The sequence below is a fragment of the Panthera uncia genome (assembly GCF_023721935.1).
Source record: "Panthera uncia isolate 11264 chromosome A1 unlocalized genomic scaffold, Puncia_PCG_1.0 HiC_scaffold_17, whole genome shotgun sequence".
Lineage (NCBI taxonomy): Eukaryota > Metazoa > Chordata > Mammalia > Carnivora > Felidae > Panthera > Panthera uncia.
In genome coordinates, this window is record NW_026057577.1 from 19,156,092 (window position 1) to 19,177,006 (window position 20,915).

The 20,915-nt window shown below is 45.8% G+C and overlaps 1 protein-coding gene across 4 annotated transcripts in view; it reads right to left on the reverse strand.

Annotated features, from left to right (window-relative positions):
- The window catches only part of ZNF608 (zinc finger protein 608), a 117,672-nt gene that overhangs the window by 47,268 nt on the left and 49,489 nt on the right, over positions 1–20,915 (reverse strand). For all 4 annotated transcript variants that reach the window (XM_049649113.1, XM_049649110.1, XM_049649111.1 and 1 more), the window contains one exon: positions 15,396–15,651. In XM_049649113.1, the coding sequence (XP_049505070.1) occupies positions 15,396–15,651 (256 nt within the window). The remainder of the gene's footprint in view (positions 1–15,395; positions 15,652–20,915) is intronic.

Here is a 20,915-nt window from a genome sequence, read left to right on the forward strand (position 1 = left end):
TGCTCAGCCCGATGGGGAGGCTCCTGTGATTCCTGCCCACAGGAACCGCAAGATAATCAATGTTTGCGACTCGGAGGCACTCGGTTTTGGAATCATTTGTTACGCAGCAAGGGATAATACAACTAACTATTTGGGAGAACAGGAGGCAGGAAAATCTGAATGGGGAGAGGGGAGTATGAGCTAACTCCCCAGCTTCCACATGAAGTTAAGATAAAATGCCTAAGACTAAAAACTTACATCAAGAAACAGCCACAGAAACAGGTGTTTTCAAACTGTAAAGAAAATACAAGCTAACAGAGTTTAAAGCAGTTTATTGCCTCTGGCGAGCAGGAGCAGGTGAAGGCAAAAGTGGAGGTTTTCTGTTGTTGTTACAGAACTAGAAGAACTCTGGCTTTTTCTATCATCAACACATATAAGCCAAAGAAAAGTTAAAAAGAAAATCATACTACCTTCATGTGTTCACGCTCAGGCAGCCTATAAATTCTCTATTTTGCAGCTGTCTTTTGGACACTTTAAGGATTTTTTTTTAAGATTTTATCTTTAAAGTAATCTCTACACCCAATGTGGGGCTCGAACTCACAACCCTGAGATCAAGACTGCACGCTCTACCGACTGAGCCGACCAGGCGCCCCTGGACACTTTAAGGACTGTTTTTGTTTTTTTAAACATTTATTTATTTTATTTTGAGACAGGGACAGAGAGAGAGAGAGACAGACAGACAGAATGTCAAGCAGGCTCCAACAGTGTCAGTGTAGAGCAGGCCCTTCCAATGCAACTGATGATGCGACCTTTCGGGAGTCTTTTCAGATAATGTCTTCCGTGTGCTCGTTCCTCCTTGGAATGTACCAGGGCATAAAATACATGTCGGCCTCCTCACCCCAGACTCCACTCTACCTGCCCAACTGCTAACAGTTCAAGAACGGTTTCAGTAAATAAAGAGTTCTAGAAGTAGATCCACTGTGGGACACTTGAGGCATGGCCACCTGCTGTTTGACGGGATTTGGCATGAACCCAGAGGGTGACTTAAGGGTCATGGCCATCGAGGTGGGCTGGTCGCTAAGAATTCTCTTCAGAATCCTGTGAGTCTGAAACGATTCGAGCAAGAACACTCTACGGGCGTCACATTCCCTCGTTCTGCACACCTCTGGTACCTTCTTTCTAAACCCTCCCATTTTGCAGAGGAGGAAAGCGAGGCCCAGAGCCGAGGAAACGCACCTGGCTTTCACAGTGGGCAAGGGATAACGTCTCCCAAAGCAGAGGAAGCAACAGACACGCTCTAACAGAACCTCATTCGGTCATCGTACATGCATGTATTTTTACAACAAATGGGATGGGAGGAAGCGGGACTTACCAACGCTAGCTGAATAGCTGCATGGTTTTCCATTTTCCTTTCAACTAGTCTCCGTTTTCTCTTAAGGCCAGCACGCTGTAGTAACCACAGCGTCACAGCAATCACATCATTTTGTTTTAATTTGGTTTTTCTCATGGTTGAGCCACACGTCTTCGGAGTACCAAGAACTCTGGAGGATTCTGCCACAGTACTTTTTTTTAAAAAAAAAAAACAAAAAAAAAACAAACAAGATCTGCTAAATGCAGGGAGCCCGGGTGGCTCAATCAGTTAAGGATCCGACTCGATTTGGGCTCAGGCCATGATCTCAGCGTTCTGGAGTTCGAGCCCCACAACTGTCTCTGCGCTGACAGCAGGGAGCCTGCTTGGGATTCTCTCTCCCTGTCTCTCTCTGCCCCTCCCCTGCTTGTGCACAGGCACCCAAACTCTCTCTCTCTCAAAAACATAAATAAAACTTTTTTTTTTTTTTAATCTGCTACAGGGATAGATTTAGAACACTGCAGCCAAAAAGATAAAGGAGAACGTTTAACAAAACAATTCCATGCGCTTCTCGCTGTGTGAGCTCATGCCCTTCCAGGATCTTAAGAAACACAGCATTTTGTATGAAATATAAAATGCTTCCCTTGCTCCCTTCTCATGGGGGGGGCTGTGAAGGTGCATTGGGTCTCACGTGCTTTTTTTTAGTCAAGTATTGTCACTCAAGTTGCTTTTCCCAAATCAAGTAACCAAAAATTAAGAAGTTCATGTGCACAGAAGACAGGCTTTGGCTGCCTTCAAGCAATTTCACTGTTTTGATGTTGGCTTCTGATCAAGCATCTTAGGCTTACCGACTGGCCTGGTCCTCCCACTGCCCCTTTGTCACTTGGCATTAATTATCAGAAGGAAATAAACGGGGCCATGACACCAAACACTGAACTCTACAAGTTGAAGCTGCCAGAATTTACGGACACAATCACACAAATTGAGACTCCCTGACGATCCCCTTCCTGCGCAAACACGTTTTTCTACTTTCCAAAGTACGCAACGATTTACACTGTGTAAATACACGACAGTGGGGGCGCCTGGGTGGCTCGGTCGGTTAAGCGTCCGACTTTGGCTCAGGTCATGATCTCGTGGTCCGTGAGTTCGAGCCCCGCGTCGGGCTCTGTGCTGACAGCTCAGAGCCTGGAGCCTGTTTCGGATTCTGTGTCTCCCTCTCTCTCTGACCCTCCCCCGTTCATGCTCTGTCTCTGTCTCAAAAATAAATAAACGTTAAAAAAAAAAAAAAATACACGACAGTGAAGGGTGCACAGTCCAGGCATGGTATCTGCATCTCCCGTGAGTAAAGTGGAGTGTCAAAGCCTGGGTCTAGAAGAATCAAATGGTGGCGGGGGGGAGGATAACTTCCCATCGAGCCAGAACTCAGACCCCAGGGGATTTGGGTTAGCTGCCAGGCCTGGATTATTCTCCAGAAGAGGACCCCAGGGTCGTCCAGCCCGCCCTCTAATGAAACCTTGAGGTAAGCCTTTGTGGCTCACGAGACCCTTCCCAAGCCGTCACCGAAGCTACTGCAACTCTGTGGTATTAGATTCTCCTTCAGACCCTGTCTCGATTTCCACTCAAGTCATAAATTCCCCACAGGTTATTTTCCTCCCTTCGAGAAAATGCAGACGGCGATGTTAACCACAGTCACACTCAACATGTCATGCCTGGTTGAAATTCCATACTTGGAAATGTGCTACTGCAAGGAATTTCAAGCTCAGGAGGACTGGTGGGGCGGACGATATCTATTTCAAGCCGATATTTAATTCAGAAGTCAGATATAAAGGGAGATGTCCTAGAGGCAGTATACTTTGGATTCTCTAGTAACTGACTGAGGATTTTGTGGTTAATGCTCTCTGCCTGAATCACTCAAGACTTAACGTGTAGTCAATATAAGCCTAAGTCCCTCACCACATTCTGCCTCTGTGCAAGCTGACCCTCCGTTCCCCTAATCCTACTGGGGTCATCTGTCCCAGTAGAACCTGCCACTTTTTTAGAACTCCCTGGGAACAGGATACCGCTTTTGTGGTCCCCTTTCCCAAACAGAGGCATCATGGAAGAGACAGGCTCAATATAAAAAAGGCTGTCATCAGGGCGCCGGGGTGGCTCGGTCTGTTGAGCATCCGACTTCAGCTCAGGTCATGATCTCGCGGTTCGTGAGTTCGAGCCCCGCATACGGCTCTGTGCTGACGGCTTGGAGCGCAGAACCTGCTTTGGATTCTGTGTCTCCCTCTGTCTCTGCCCCTCCCCTGCTCATGCTCTGTCTCTCTCTCTCAAAAGTCAACATTAAAAAAAATTTTTAATAAAAAAAAAAAAAAAAAAGAAGACGACCGTCATCGTTCCAGTCTATGGCCTCCTCAATTGCCCACCCTTGGGTATTCAAAGACCCATGGAGCTCAAAACACCCCTCGTCGCTCGCTTCCTGCCGCCAGCTCGGTTCCAGGCTCGGAGTGCGAAACCAAGGCTTCCAACCCCAACGATGGTTCTTCTGCGCTTCCAGTATTCACCCCTGCCCCTGGTACGTTTGTTTGGGTAAGAAACAATAGGTGGACGCTCGAGGTGCTAAACGAATCACCTCTCTGTGAGTCCCACCTGGGACCGGCTGGCTCTTCAAATTTGCAAAAGCTGCGAGGTATTCGGGAGAAGCCGAGGAAGGCGGTGGAGAGCAGGCTTTGTGGTGTTACTCAAGCAAAATAAGACACATGAAATGTTCTCAGTCAGCTCTTGCGACTCGACCTACTTCAAAAGTTGTCTGTCAACGTGGCTATCGGGAAGACATATACATGACAACATACAAACTGTGCAGATGTACAAGTGACTCCCCGAGGAGCTGGCAGGACACAGGCTGCCCGCCGAGCCAGAGAATGCGTGCCACTGCCTCTGATGTACGGGAAGTGGTTGGCCATTTTTCCTCTTGTTATGAAACGTGTAGTCAAAAAACAACATTTTGGGTATTTTTGCAAAAATATTTGGTGAATATTAAATTAAAAAAAAAAACAACAACACATCTCACTCTATACGCCGAATTAAGTTCCCACATTTCAGTCAAAACCTCCAACTGACAAGCAAATGTTTATTTGCCTCTTAGCATATTTTTAAAGTAATTGGTTGCATTCATACATTCATACGCGTGCGCACACAGATTTAAACACGAGGAAAGGCTCATCACATCAGGTACAAACAAGACATCCAGGAAGGACACAGAGCCATGAGACTCAGATCGCCTGTGCCTCAGTTTCCCCGCAAGAGTAAAAGAGCTCATGAGGGGAGAAAATGCTAGTTAATTAGACGGTGTTGGCAGAGCACGGTGAAGTTCTCCAGGCAAAAGCATTCAGTTGTTCCGACTGAACGTGGCCAAATGTGCCACGCGTCATGTAAAGGAAAGGGCTGCGTTTCTAACACCCAGCGAGCGAAAACACCGCGCAAGTGTTTCAGATACGTATTTGAGTCAGAAGGCTTCACTTGAAATGAATGCCACATACACGGGTGTGGCGTATTTATACCTGTTCCACTTACTACGCGGTTACAAGCGATTATCAAATGGGCGGCATGGGTCTTGCCTAACGCACATCACCTTTTATCGGACCTGTCTTGGGTCTTCTGACTGTTGTATCGGACTTTGCTAGAGACTCTGCAGTTGTGCCCACGAGCCTAATTCTGCAAGCTTCTTGGGTGAGAACGGCTTTCCGCAACTTCAGACAGGCCTGCCCCTGGATTGTAGTCTACTCTCCTTTGGCCAGAAAAATATCAGCCAATCTTATCTGAGCACAGAAGGGGTGAAGAAGGGTACAGGTGAGAACACGTTAGTAGATATTACTTTTCTTAAGTTTGTTTGTTTGTTTGTTTTTGAGAGACAGGGAGAGAGCAGGTGAGAGCCAGAGACAGCGGGAGAGAGGGGATCCCGAACAGGCTCCCCACTGTCAGCACAGAGCCCGGCACGGGGCTCAAACTCATGAACTAAGAGATCATGACCTGGGCCAAGATCAAGAGCCGGACGCTCAACCGACTGAGCCACCCAGGTCCCCCTAATAGATATTACTTTTAAAATCTACCTGGACAGTTCCTCTCACTGCAGCTATACATGGAAGCAGCCAAAGGAAGAGGCTAAAGGAAAAACAAAATAGGGGCGCCTGGGTGGCTCAGTCGGTTAAGCGTCCGACTTCGGCTCAGGTCATGATCTCGTGGTCCGTGGGTTCGAGCCCCGCGTCGGGCTCTGTGCTGACAGCTCGGAGCCTGGAGCCTGTTTTGGATTCTATGTCTCCCTCTTCCTCTGACCCTCCCCTGTTCATGCTCTCTCTCTCTCTCTGTCTCAAAAATAAATAAATGTTAAAAATTAAATAAAGGAAAAAGAAAATAAATGTTGGAAGCGGGGGGGGGGGGGGGGGGGGGGGCAAGGGGAGGCTGGGGTGTGCTAGGGCAGAACCTGCACAAAGCCTGAGTATGTCAAGTGACAAATTACAGATTATCAACAAATCACAAGGTGCAAAGGATTTCTGTAAAGGTTCTGTCCTTCGCCCATCCTTCTTCTGAAGGAGCAGAACCCAAGACTATGCATTTGACTTACAACCTCATCCCTGTTGTCATGACGTGTCAGTGAGCCCAAAGTCAGGAAGGTTAGATGAGAAGGGCATTCGCAACCAGGGCCAGATACACAGGTACAACATTTTGGGAAAGCAGTTACGCACAAGTATTTAGTAACGCCTATTAAAACTGTTCGCGTCCTTTGACTCGGCGATTGTTTCCGAAACGCTGACCCTACGATAGTAACCGCGAAGTCATAAAACGATACAAATACTTCACACACAAACATATACCATGCAGGGTGATACTTATCTCAGAGGCTGAAGGCAATGTAAATATCCATCCTTAGAGGAACTTGCATTAAATTTTGTGTGTCCGTGCCATAAAATGTTTTATATCAACGGAAAGAACGTCTTAGAAAGCGGTTTCATAACATCAGAAATGCTTATGGTTTAATGTTAAGATTAAAAGAGAAAGCAATATTCAAAAGCGTATTTACCAAATGATCTCAAATACATTTTTTTTTTTTTTAACGCATATTTAAAAAGCTAAGGAGGGGCGCCTGGATGGCTCAGTCAGTTGAGCCTTTGACTCTTGATTTCAGCTCAGGTCATGATCTCCTGGCTCCTGAGTTGCAGCGTCACGTCGGGCTCTGCGCTGACAGTCTGGAGCCTGCTTAGGATTCTCTCTCCCTCTCTCTCTGCCCCTCCCCCACTTTTGCGCACAAACACGCACGCTCTCTCTCTCTCTCTCTCTCTCTCAGAATAAATGGATAAACTTTTAAAAAGTAAAATAAAATAAACAGCTAGGGGGTAAACCAACAAATTAAAGTGGTTGCCTGAATAGTGAGATTAAAGGTAATTTGGTTTTCCTTCTACCTTTTGGGTGTTTCCCCTCTGCGGGGGTCCTAAAATGACCAGGTATTCCTTTTATCACCAGAAAATTAAAACCCTACTGAGGGTATGAATGACTGAGGGGAAAAAGCAAACCGAATTATTTTGTTGCCCCTTTTTTTGGAGATGGGTCTAGGAAGAGCAAGATGGGAAGGTGAATTATAATACAATGTAATCACATTTTATAATGGCTTCCTCCCCCCCCCCCAAAAAAAATCAGTGACAAAGTAGATTTGCAGAGCTCTATTTTCCAGATTGTCTAGGCCAAACTTAATTTAAAAGTAACATATTCTTGACTAGAAAGCTACGCCACGCAGGTATCAAGACCATACCACTTTGTTCTGTGAATTTATTCAACATTCAACAAATATGTATGGCACACTTACTCTGTGCCAGGCGCTGGGGATCCAACAGTGAACAAAACAGATGGGATCTGTGGACTAAAGAAGCTTCCAGCTTAGTGGGGCAGAAAGGGATGGTTTGTATACATCAACCCAGCTGAAGCTGATTCAGTGACTCCTGCCAAAACCAGACGCTACCCTTATAAAGAATTTCCTATCATTCTGTGCTTAAAAATAAAGACGCCAGTTACTACATCACATCTTACGCCCTCTTTCCAAAGAGTGCCGTGTGAAATACATGGGCACTTTTGTGCAGTGGAAATCCCGAACACCTAGGCAGGAGTAGCTGTGAAGAGTAAGGGGGCTCCAGGGCGCCTGGGTGGTTCAATTAGTTAAGTGTCCAACTTCGGCTCAGGTCATGATCTCGTGGTTCATAAGCTCGCGCCCCGCGCCGGGCTCTGTGCTGACAGCTCAGAGCCTGGAGCCTGCTTCGGATTCTGTGTCTCCCTCTCTCTCTGTCTCTCTGTCTCTCTCTCTCTCCCTCCCTCTCAAAAATAAACATTAAAAAAAAAAGAGAGCAAGGGGTCTCCAAGTCTTGCTGCCTTGCACAGAGAAATCCCTTTCTAAGTCTCCTTCATAAACATACAGATAATAACAGTGTACTTTGCATTCTGTTCTAAGGATTAAAGGAAATTATTATCTAGGAGGCATGTCTAACACAATGCCTGGTACAAACACTCAACAAATCAATCCTTTCTCTCATCCATAAAATACACATTAAAGCAACGAAGAGTCAAAGACAAAGATGCCAATGAAATGGGGGCTGGGGTAAGCGGGAGTGACTGCTGGTGGGATAGAGGGATTCCTTGAGGTAATGAAATTGTTTGAAAATGAACTGTGGTGATGGTTGCGGGACTCCTTAATACATTCAAAAAAAAAAAAAAACCCGCTGAATTATCCACTTCAAATGGATGGATTGTATGCTGTATGAATTAGATCTCAATAAAGTTGCTATAAACACTGTATGTAAAAAGTTAATGAAATACTTGCCATCAACATTCCCAGGGGGGCCAAAAACGATTCTCTGCAACCAATGAGAGTATCTTCATTTTTGTGATTAGAAAACAAACAGGCCTTCAGGGGCGCCTGGTGGCTCAGTCGGTTAAGCATCCGACTCTTGATTTCGGCTCAGGTCATGATCTCATGGTCTTGAGATCCGGAGGGAGCTTGCTTAAGATTCTCTCTCTCCCCCTCCCTCTGCCCCTCCCCCATGCACTCCCTCTCTCTCAAAAAAAAAACATAAAAAAGAAAAAGAAAATATGTCTTCAGTTCAAAGTCACTATAATATTAAGGCTCAAGATTTTCTTACCAACTTCTTTATAGGGAAAAGCAAAGCAAAGGAGGACAACACTATACACGCGAATCTTAGAACACAGCTTCTTAAATCTTTTGCTATTATACTCAAGTCCTAAGGGAAGTTCAATTTTACAGGTCTTACATTCTGTATTCACATCTAAAAGTTTCGCTACCGTATCAACCAACCAAAGGTTCACAAAAGGCCTTTACACGGGGAGTTTAAAGCTGACTACTTCATTACTTAACACGTAATGTCAACACCAAAATATACACACAAGTGACACAAAAAGAACAAATGTTTGGTCTAAAAACATGAAGCTGAATCCTAACAGCAGCTTATTTTTCACGCCGACAAGCGGTGATGTGACTGTGGTATTGCTTTCCAGCAAAACGAGCCATCACTCATCCTAGCAGATGGTTGCCCCATTACCTCATCAGGAAAGCATAAAACAGGTAGGTCCAGAGGAAAGGAAAACCCAGGAAGACGGCCCAGGCAAGCCCTCCCTGGGTCCCTTCCTTATACTCCCCTTCATTCATAAATCTTTACAGAGTGCACACTGCAAGCACCTGGCCCCCATGTTTAATTTCTGATTTTTTGGTGAAACTGGTAACGCGAGTTTCTGTGCTGTTAAAAAAAACCAAGTAACTTTGATGTGCATCATCACCGTTTCTAATCTACATCCTTAGACCAAGCTCGTTTTCATTAGAAAAGAAGCTTCTCGCCACTGAACCCAGAACGATCAGATACCCAGGATGGTGTGCGGTCCAGCAAACATACGGAGAGGGTTTGCCGTCTGGGTTGCCTTTCGCATGTGAAAACGCGTGGGACTTGTGCACTCTGGAGGCCCAGCCTGGAGCTGCTCGCCACCAAGGGTGACGAACGTCCGCTTTTCATTGGCAACCGCCACGGCAAGCGTGCCCAGCAGGGCGAGGATACAACGTTGGCCAATACACAGAGCAGCACTGACTAGGAGTTCCTCCGGCCCTCCAACCCTCCGTTGAGTTCACGTTGAACAGCAAGGCCGGACGCTTTTTTTCCACTGGCTCAGTGATTGACTGGCCGGCTGGGCCCCCCTGCGAAACCCACAGACCAGAGGCTGCTTTAGCTCCACTTAGCACATCACTGATAGGAGAAGGGCGTCCGTGAGCCATCTTCACATTCCCCATGGCTGCATAGCTCTTAATCCTCCCTGGCGTGGCAGGTAACGAAATGAGAAGTGAAAGCGGGCATCTGACTCGCCTTGTGAGTCAAAGCTGAATTTATGAAATCACTGGGAAATACCTCAATAAGTAATAACATTTCACTTGGTGAAAAAAAAGGTTAACGCACCAACCCCGTGCTCCAATACCGAAAACACAAAGCGAGCCTGGATTCGTATTTAATCTCTTCTCCAATCAAAATTGAAAAAGGAAGTCCCAGGTCCAGGAACAAGTTTGGGCAGTCAATACCGCAGAATAGGAGTAACAACACCGTACGTCAGATCTGTCGTCAATTTATACGGGATCAAGTTAAGGACTTAACTTGAAACCCCTCTGCTTCCCATGTAAACGCTATCCTCTTTGTGACTTTGGAGATGCGGGAGAAGCAGAAGAATTGAAGAGCATCTCTGGTGGTGTGAAGACAATCACTGGCTTCCCCAACTGGTCACCTTTAAAACATTCATTCATGGGGCGCCTGGGTGGCTCAGTCGGTTAAGCGGCCGACTTCAGCTCAGGTCATGATCTCACGGTCCGTGAGTTCGAGCCCCGCGTCGGGCTCTGTGCTGACAGCTCAGAGACTGGAGCCCGTTTCAGATTCTGTGTCTCCCTCTCTCTCTGACCCTCCCCTGCTCATGCTCTGTCTCTCTCTGTCTCAAAAATAAAGAAACGTTAACAAAAAAAAAAAATTTAAAACATTCATTCTTGGGGCGCCTGGGTGGCTCAGTCGGTAAGCGTCCAACTTCAGTTCAGGTCATGATCTCATGGTTTGTGAGTTCAAGCCCCGCGTGGTGCTCTGTGCTGACAGCTCACAGCCTGAAGCCTGCTTCAGATTCTGTGTCTCCCTCTCTCTCTGCTCCTCCCCCACTCACACTCCGTCTCTCTCTCAAAAATAAATAAACATCAAAAAAAAAAATTTAAAACATTAATTCCCAAGACTGCTGTTCTTGGAAAACACACAGAACATCAGATGGAGAAACTCAAAGAACGATTCTTCCTTTTACACCAGATGCTACTAAGTCTTCTCTAAAAAAAACACACTTACTCACTTTAATAAGCTGCCAGTTGCATTTTCACTGTCCCCTCTGAAAGCTCCCAGTGATGCTGGGAGTCCAGTCTTTTATTTGCTGCTTTATTATTAACTTTTCTTTAATACTCTGGGTTTCTGAACTCTTTCAAAAATGATTCAGCAGAAACCACACAGAAACGAAGGCACCATTTCTGGCTCAGTGAAGAACCACGTAGGAAGGTCCACACCACCATATTAATAAATCAGGAAGAGTGGTACCAATTGGATGTTCATTACACCCCAAAACCTCTGTGAAGTCCAGGTTCATGATCAAACGCCGGACCCCCTTTGTCATTAGCACAGGGATGAAATGGTGATGTGCACCAGCCACACTACAGCATCTGGACAGACATTATCTACCCTGCAAGGTAAACAGGGCGAGGGTGCCTGTCCACTTCATCCCTGAGAAAATGAGGCAATAACACAGTGACTTCCTTAAAGGGAAAAGGTCAAGCAGCTTGCGAAGGGTGAGGACATCCCCTCTCTCCCCCGAGACAGTGGTTCTCCATCTTGTTTGCACATTAGAATCCCCTGGGGAGTACTGGAAAAAAATAATCAGACAAAAAAACCCACCAAGGCCAGGTCAGCAAACCAGAGCAAAGTGCCATCCCAGACCACGCCTAGAAGTGGTGCCCGGGCGTGTTTGAATAGCTCTCCGGGTGGTTCAAAGGCACAGGGTTGAGAACCCCAGGCCTCTACCTCTAGATGCTTTAAAGGCCACAGTAAATGACAGTTGTAACAAGGAAACACAGCTGTGTAGCTGAACCGAGTACATTCTCAGATAGGGCAAAAAAAAAAAAAAAAAAAAAACAGGGAGGGAGAAAAAGTCCAATAAGAAATACGATTTAATAAAATTCCAAAGGAAAATGCGTTCATAAGAGCTAAAGAGCCAAGCTCAACAGGTAGGTATTTACACTCCACATTTTTTCTGGTTTTATGTCCCCCACGCCCATCCCCACCCCCCAGAAGAGCAAATTTCCCAACAAATACACAACTATACACAGGCATGTGCGTCCCAAATGTCAGGAGTGAAACGCTAAGGAAATTCTTTCCAACATCTGAGAGTAATTTTGTACAATACCTCATTGCTCCTATGTGCTCACCTTAAAGAAGCAAGAGCAGAGTAAAATAACTAAACATCCAAATGCAGTAATAGTTTTTCTCTCCTATTAAGCACGCTCTGAAACCCACTAATTATTTCCAGAGGGAACTTCTCTCGTAACATGGTACTCCGGAGGACAATTTGGTTCTCAGGCAACCAGGACTCCATGTACTGGCAGTAACACTAAGGGGAAAGTCTGTGACTCAAAGAACCCTCCAGAAATGAGAGATTCCCAGCACAAGAAATAATTAATATTTAGTGGGGATTTCATAGTTCAGTCTTGCTGTTCCCCACTACCTTCCCAAAAACTAGAAAAAAATCGTAAGAACACTCAATGTTCCCCCAAAGACTGCAGATACGAGCTCTTAACACTTCTAGGATCTTTAATATAGATGTGCGCGTGCACACACCCACACACACACACACACGCATACACACACCTATGAATGCACCTAACAAATTAGGTTTGTTAAAAACACCACCAGGTACACAATAACCTCAAAATGAAACTACAAGGGAAGAAATTTTTTTCAGCTCAATCTACAGGACATGAGTCCCAGGCAACTGACAGTTTCCTGCCTGTTTCCTAAGTGCTCAGTTTGCCTTCTGTTAATGAAACCCCCATTCTGGAAAACTAATCCGGCTTCCTTTCCCCTCTCCTTCTTCCCAAACCCATTCTCTTTTAACTCTGCCCAATAACCGGCTCCAAATGTGTTTGTTCTGTTTCTCTCTTTGTTTTTCCCCAAAGGGAAAAATTAATGGTCGAGTGGGTTTAATTTTTAAATTGGTCCAAGAGGTTTAAAGAGGCTGTACTGAGAAGAAGAAAAAAAAAAAAAAAAAAAAAAAAAGCAAATGGAACTCTCTTGAAAATGGTTACACATTAAACTCGTATCTTACCGTCCAGGCTAAGGAGGGATTTTGTTTGTTTGTTTGTTTTGTTTTTTAAATAAGGAGAGTTCTTAAATTCTGCTGGAGGTCTGAAGTTTAGTTTATTCAGCAAGAATAACTCTGTTCACTGCTGCAGCTCCTTCTTGTCACCACCATCAACATCCACACATTCCAAACCCTGGGAAATGTGAGGGAGTAACAAGAAGGCTGGGGCTGCAGAAGGTTCCATTCCCGTGTCCAAAAAGCACCTAGAGCTGCCAGCGTGCCCCATGGGGACGGAAGACAACCTTGGGGACGGATGGGTCACAGCACACAGAAGCAGGTGCACAGACGCAGGAGACGGATTTCTCAGAGAACAGAGCACAACTGGGGAGGCTGTACCTGCATCACCACCCAATAAAACTAATAAAAAATAATAATCGTAATAATGAAACACCACAAAGCTCTTTGACCGTTTGCCCAGAGTTACTACAGGTTTTGAATACAATTGGCTTTTTTCTCAGTAACCTCATCTCTTATTAGACGCTAAGGTGCAAGTCAAAACCAAGCAGACTTCCAAGCCACGGGAAAAATAACCCGAGACTTATAGGCATGCCAGAAAGTTTGTGGCTAATTTTACAACATGCACCGCCCAGTGAGGTCACACTGCAGGAAGTCGGTCCTGTCGCACACAGGAATAAATAAAATAATGACAAGCAATAAACCAAAGGGCGCTAAGTCGTAGCTGAGAAATAAACGGGAGGTGGCACCTCATCCAAATGAGCGAGTGATTCAAGTCCAAGAAAAATCTTTCTTTCAAGTTTATGGAAATTAACCCTTAGCCTTCCCAAATCTTTTTCTGTTCCTGAATCCTCGGTACCCAGACTCATAATTAACTACAACATCAGATTCCTGTGTCGATTCCTTCTCTGTACTTTTCTCACCAAGATACCAGTCGGACGCCCTTAGCCACCACTTTTCTAGGGAAACCCCGAGAAGACAGAGGGTGTGCAATGCAAAGAGAGGCAAGAGGAGAAGAGTTGCTCCCCACACAGAAACCCTTGACCAGAGAGGGTGTTTCAACAGGTAAGCAAGAGAGGAAAATTTTCATTCCAGCTCCTCCTAATCTGGTTGCAGGGGGCCAAGGCTTCCCTGTTAAAAGTACAAAGAGGATGGGGCCCCAAAACACCAAGCGTTTCTAAAGCTAAAAGTAAATTTTAACTAGCACTTTCGGGTGAAAGAAAGAGAGCGAGCCCTTCGTATCTGCTGCTTTCATTCACCTTCTCTGGTTCCTTCTTAAATAATTAGTTTTCCTGACTGATGCGGTCTACGAAATTTTGTACCCGATTGCCAAATACATCTTTCGAGGCCTCGAAGATTTTTCTACAATTTTTGCTTTTCTTCCTTGAAACGGTGCGCGCTCCTTTCCGCCTTCTGACAATTACACTCACACCTGTCACCGGATACTCATTCTTCGTTTTCGTTCTCTGCTTTCGTTCCCTCGTGCGGTCCTATTCTCAATTCTTTTCTCTCAACTACTTCCTTCCCAGCAATGATCTCCAATTATTCCCCTTTCCCGTCCAGGCAGTCTCCTTGGCATATAGGTTTCCTTTCTCCCCCGGGAGTTTGAGCCCTCAATTTTTTCCCCCTTGATACAGAGGGCCCTGAACCGTGACTCTGGGTCTCAGACCTTTCTGGTTACCCTCGTCTTTGCCCTTAATCCTGTCCCATCTGTCCGTGGTACTGACACCTACCATCTCCCGTCTCCTTGACCAATCTAGCTTTGAGGCAAAGAAAAGGCTTCCCCTGTGTTCCTCACTTTCCTTTGTTCACCTGGGGCACATACCTTCCTTACCTTTTCTATTCTCATTCCCCAATGGAGCAACGCGGCTCTCTCCTTGGTATTTAGTTTTTAATGACCTGTTGGCCTCTACTATCAATGACACTGGCCATCTGAAACACACTGTACCTGATGATCGTGTGCTAGGAGATGTGGCCAACCAGAGTCTGGGTCCACGGCAGGTATGGTATACGCCACAGTTATGTTTCTAACAGCAATGACAGACTAATCCTAATCCATTTCTCTTGTGACTATTGGGTTTTACTTGCCAGATGGCCTGCTGAGCTTAGGGGCAGGGAAGGTGCTATGTCCCCCGTCAAAGAAGAGAAATGACTGGTTCAACTCGGGCTGAAGCCTCTGACCTTGGGTTCGTTAGCCCCGAGCACCAAGCAGCCACAGCCGTGTCATGGCCATGGCCGCTGGCTAAACGCAAGAACCCCAATCAGCAGGTCAATTTAAACCTCAACAACCCAAGAACAACCACATCAAGACCGAGAGATCGGCTGGCACACCGAGAAGAAAGTGAACTTGAGATCAGTCCGTCTTCCCCATGCCCATGATCCCCCCCTCAGGGGAAAGGGTAACCCTCACCCCTGCTTCCCTGTCTTTCCGTACTGGCACTCGAAACGCAGGCCACTTTCAGGGCCACCTCATCCATCCTGAACGTCAAAGCCGCCGTGAACAGGAAAGAGAAACACGGTTCTGATGTCAACAAAAATCCCCAGACGGTATCAAAACCACTTTTCTCTCCTCTCCGATTACCACCAAACCAAGTCCCCTTACCGGTGGCCATAACGCAATACATCAGGGGGAAAATAGATAAAAGTAAAGTGTATTTACCTTCTTCTGTTTCATGCCACACGATCCCTTCCAAATTCACACTGGTCCCAGGTTCACAGGGCCCCAGACACTCTGGCTCTGTCACTACTCCAACTTCACATGTATTGACACCCACGGAACGAGTCCGAACCAAAAGCTGTTCAACCGGTGCTGCAATATTGGATGAAGATGGGGAAAAGTAGGAGGGCAGAATCTGAGGCGTGAGGCTGCTGGAAATCGGCGGTGGTGGTGCTGGCACTGTAAACAGGGGGTCAACCTGAAAGACAGACAGGCTTACTGCAGGGTGCTGCATTCTCCGAGCTCCTTATAATGCAATCTGTTTATATCACTTCTAGAACACATCACCATTCCAAATTCCATTTGCAAGCAGAACAGGCTTCAGGTGTTTTCGGGGGGCCACCACGTAAAGGAGAAGAGAAATGAGCGTTTGAGGTTTTTCACGCCCGACAGGGCCAACCCTGGGGATCCTGCTTCCGGAATAGACACGCAGGACTCCCAACGTCCTAAATTCACCGATGGAGAACCGTCAGCCTCAGTCGATGTGCGTGAACTCCGCTCCGCAAAATTAGGACTCTTGCCCCCTTGTAATGAAATCTTACGTTCAAAACTACGGTATTTTCCAAAGGAGAAGCTCCAGTAAACGCCACAGAGGCATCACTGGGCACTTCAGCGTGGGAGATGGGCTAAAATTGTCTCCAAAGTACTTTATAAACCGTAATGAATTAAATCACTACGAAAATACATTAACTGACTCTGCTGAATATGTAAAATACATAAACTTGATTATACACACTCAAACACATAAACTGGATATTATTAGCATGTATTAAGCATCGACTCCTAATTAAGTGTTCTACTGCAAAGTTTAGCAGAATTCACATACATGGGGAAATAAAGGCCTGTGCCCAACGTCAGCAGAACTGGGAGTTTCTCCAATGCCACATGTCCTTTAGTGGTTCGACTTGGAAAGATCCCTGATGAGTCTGACCAAGTCCCAGGATTCCACCCTCAAAATCCCAGGACATAGATATGACAGTCAATATAAGAGCATACGGTGCAATGCCATGTCCTTTGCACCCCTATCCTAGAGAGCAGGAAAGGAGATCTTGAACCATACAACCTTCAGGAGCCTGGCCGTGACGAAAACCAAAGGCTATGCATGTACTAAGTAGGCACATCTCAACCAACCCACTCTCTCATCAGACCCATTTCAATTACAGTTATGACCGGTACAGAACAGTTTTTAGCCCTGCTGACGGGTGGTCAGATGGAGAAGAGCCCAATGCAAAGCCCATCTACACCACGACTCCAGATCGCTTGCCTGGGTCCTCAAGTTACACACAGATATCACCTACCTATAAGGGATGCCATCTTGCGTGCTTTATCCGCTGAGCTAACAAATCTTATGTGTGCAAAGGACACACAGAAACTATTTATGGTAAAACGCCATCCTGGTCTGTAGTTCCTATATGCCCAATTAACCTTTGTAAGAAACCAACGCTTGGCTATTAGACGTGCTATGACATAGTCTTTGTTGTTTAAAACACACACACACACATACACACACAGAGTGCATTTCAAGACAAGTTATGGGAGGAGGCGTGCTCCTGGTTGAACAGCTGAAGCAGTCATGTGTGTGGGCTCCTTGTTCATATGACTGCAGGAACTATTCCTACAGTTTGCCTTTCGCTAAAATGATCAAGTGACGTTCACTTGCCTGAATGATCCAAGATGCACTAGAACAGCCCTTCGCCCATCTGCATGCTAAAGAAACTTAATTTCCTGCTCTCCAAGCTGCCATAAAACTTCTTTTGCTCCATGCTTTTTATTGTTCTGCATTCTTGATCACAGAGCCCAAGAAAGAAAAGCATTGAACGGTCCCAAACCCCAGATCTAGTGATTTATGCTTCCGCGTAAATGCAGCTTAATGTGGATCAAAGTTCACACTGATAGTTCCTATTTTAACACTGAGCTGACAAATGAAGAAAGGGGTTCCGAGGGAGGAAATGCGGGGGTGGGGGGCATGCAAAAAATCCATTGCTACCTTGTAGTCTGTATTAAACTAAAACATTTAGAACCACTTTCCAGAATTTAAAAAGAAAAAAAAAAGGCCAAGAAAAACTACAAACCGGCTACTGGGTGTTTTTTTTTTTTTTTTTGCATGTTTGCCAACAAATTCTTAATTTGTACAGTTAGTTGTAAAATGGATTTAATGATTGCTACGCACAGAAACTGAAAAGACAAAACAGAACGATACTCTCAAAATACTCTTTATATCACGTGATTGACAGCCTACGTTAATTCCCAGAAAATACAGTTTCAATCGGAGAAACAAGAAAATAGGATGAAATAAAAGGAGGGAAGGCAGCTAAGAGAGCATGAATTCCCTTTGGGAGATCAGGATACAATGAGGCAAAGCCTGCAATACAAAGTTTTAAGGACAGGGCATGTTGGATGCTAGTATTTTGGCTCTAACTCTGACGATAATTAGCATGTGACTTTGGAGAGTCACTTAACTTCACTAAGGACCATTTTCCTCGCAACTGGAAAATGCATCCTCCAGCCGCCTACTGATAACAAATCCTATTACAATAGAATTCCTGGGCTAAATCCCTATTTCAACATAACTCCAACTATGAATATATCTGCACACAGATACACACACACATGAACCTACTCCTTGGGATATGTAAGTGACTCCAAAGATCAAATTTCTAAAGAATCTAGAAGACTTGAGGGGAGAGGAGATGGTATCCTGGGCCTTCGAGCAACTTAACGGTGTTTATTTCCATTCACACAATCCACGGGCAGTGAACAAAGCTCAGTTGATAGCATTTATCGAGCAGACCTTGGAACCCCGTCCCCAAGGCTTACAGTGAGAAGCTAAGGTTCGGACAGTCTGACTATAAACATGAACTTAATCATAAACAGTCCCCCAATACAAGACCACACCCCAGTGGTCTAATGGCTTCCATTAGAAGCCCCTCTTCCCCAGAGGTCACCAACCACAGAGGAGGGTAAGGAATCACAGCCACTCCCAGAGGTGTTTTACACTGGGAGGTATGCTACTTTTTCAAACATTACAAATTTTCACAAACACAAAAACTTAGGGACAAGTATGAATGTCTACTATCTCTTAAAATAATAACGAGATAACGTACGGGGCTCGGCCAGCGATTCCTTGTGGCATCAACTGACAGGGCTTAGGCCTTGCAGTGACCAGCTGAGTTTGCATTTGCAGCCCTCCCCTGAGACAATCACAGAATGTCTGCCCCTAGGAGACCACGTAGCCAGCCTCCTCATTCTAGAGAGAAACTTGGCCTATATTTGCACAAAGGCAATAAGTAAGGTACCTCTGGCGGCAGCCCAAGTGAAAATAAAACAGCATCCTATAAGCAGTAGGAGTTCAAGTACACACACGAGGAGCCAAGAGAGAGGCGGAAGGGAAATAATTCAGTGTCTGAGGGTGCCTGGGTGGCTCAGTCGGTTAAGCATCCAATTTTGGCTCAGGTCACGATCTCGGGGTTCCTGGGTTCAAACCCCGCGTCAGGCTCTGTGCTGACAGCTCAGAGCCTGGAGCCTGCTTTGGATTCCGTGTCTCCCTCTCTCTCTCTGCCCCTCCCCAGTTGTGCTCTCTCTCTCTTACCGTCTCTCAAAAATAAATATTTTAAAAATAATAAAATTAAATAATACAGTGTACAGAGTCGCTAATTCTTTCTGCCAGCGAATGCCTCCAGTAAGAGATGCCCCCCTACAAAAGGTTTCAGTTCTCTTGTGAGTCTTACAGCATCTAACACAAAGCCACATGCACCATGTGTAAAGCAGGATCTGGAAGGATTTTCAGTAGTGTTTTTACCTCCTACCAAAGATCAACTCCACTGCGCCGATTTCCAGGTCACTGATCCATAGACGGAACCGTACCTTCTTCAACCAATGAGGCTCGTGGAGACAGAGAGAAGCAATGGTCCCTAGGAGAAGCCCCTCCAAGGGGCATACACTTGGACATGATAGTGGCGGACCTCAGGTTGCGATAGGTTCAAATCCTTACCTCCCTGTTACTCGCTGTGGGGGACCCCTGAGCAAATAACCTGGCTACTCAGAGGCTCAACGTCTGCATCTCAGAAATGGGAGTAAGAATAACAAATATGCCCACAGGGTCACAGTGAAGACTCAATGAGATGATTCACATAAAGCGAAGGCTCAGCAAAGTGCTTAGCTCAGTAAATGCTGGCTTGGAAAAAGAAAAAAAAAAAAAAAAAAAGTCCCTGGTCTGATATTACAGTTCTCTAACCCTGCATGCAACCTTACAAAGCTCCTTTTTATATCCTACTATATTTAACATAAATCTATAATCCCCTCCAAATGCATGGTTAAGTGCGGTTAAAGTGTGTTAAAAGTATAAGAAAAAGGGCTTAACCCTGAGAAGCTCAGCCTGGGGGAAAATACTGCTCCTTTCATACGTTGGCATCTGGCAGCAGTCGGCCCAGCCTAATCGCCCCCCAATTTTACAGCAGATTCTGATGAGCCCTAGACCTCTACAAAATCTCCTACTAATCTCTAGCCGCACCTCTTTTTCATGTGCTGCTGCTCCCCCAAAAGTTGTCTCTGAGTCGTCACAACTTGATCACATAGCCCCCCAATAAATAACGCCTACACACCCGCTACGTGCCAGGCACCCCGCGCAGGCTGCTAGCGGGACGAGAGCAGGTACAACCCGAACGGGTCCGTGCTGTCCTGGGCTTACTGCCTAATCAGCAGGACTGTGGCACTCATCATCAAATACTCACGCAAGTACAGCAAAATTCCACCTGTAATTGCAGAACCACAATCAAGGGGCCGTCCGTAGGACCTGAGCGCAAAACACAGCATGTAGTGAAAGGCAAGGCAGTGCAGGGATCAGTCTTCAGAGCTCGAACCCCACCTCCTTCAGTTACATAACCTTTAGGCAAAGTCACCTGATCTCTCTGGGACTCAATGGCTTCATCTGTAAAATGGAAATAACCCATGCCTAAAGGGACTACTACATGAGCCCAAACAATCCTAGTCCAGGTCTGGGTATGGAGCAGCGCTCAATAAATAAGAGCTGTTGCCACGGCCAATATTATCATCATTATTACAAATATAATTGAGATCTGAACTAAAAAAGAAATCAATGTAGGATTTGCTACATTCAACGACAACTCACCGGAGGCAATTATGAATACCCTTTGCAGGGGGAAGGTACTCTACAATAGTACTAATCAGATATTCCAGGTAAAAGTCAGTGGGGAATTATTAGTCTAATAATACTAACACGCAGGAGAAAAGACCAGAATAGAGAACTGGCCAGCATTAGCAATGGTTCCTTTGTCACAGCTCTTTTCTGTCTTCTTGATGGGACACTGATGTAACCTATTAGAGCCCAAAAAATAGAAGCAGGAAAACAGCCATCTCCGGGGGGGGGGGGGGGGGGGGGGGGGGGGGGGGGGAAAGGACCCCAAAATGAAAAAGGGGGGGGGGGGAGGCGTGGGAAACGGGGGA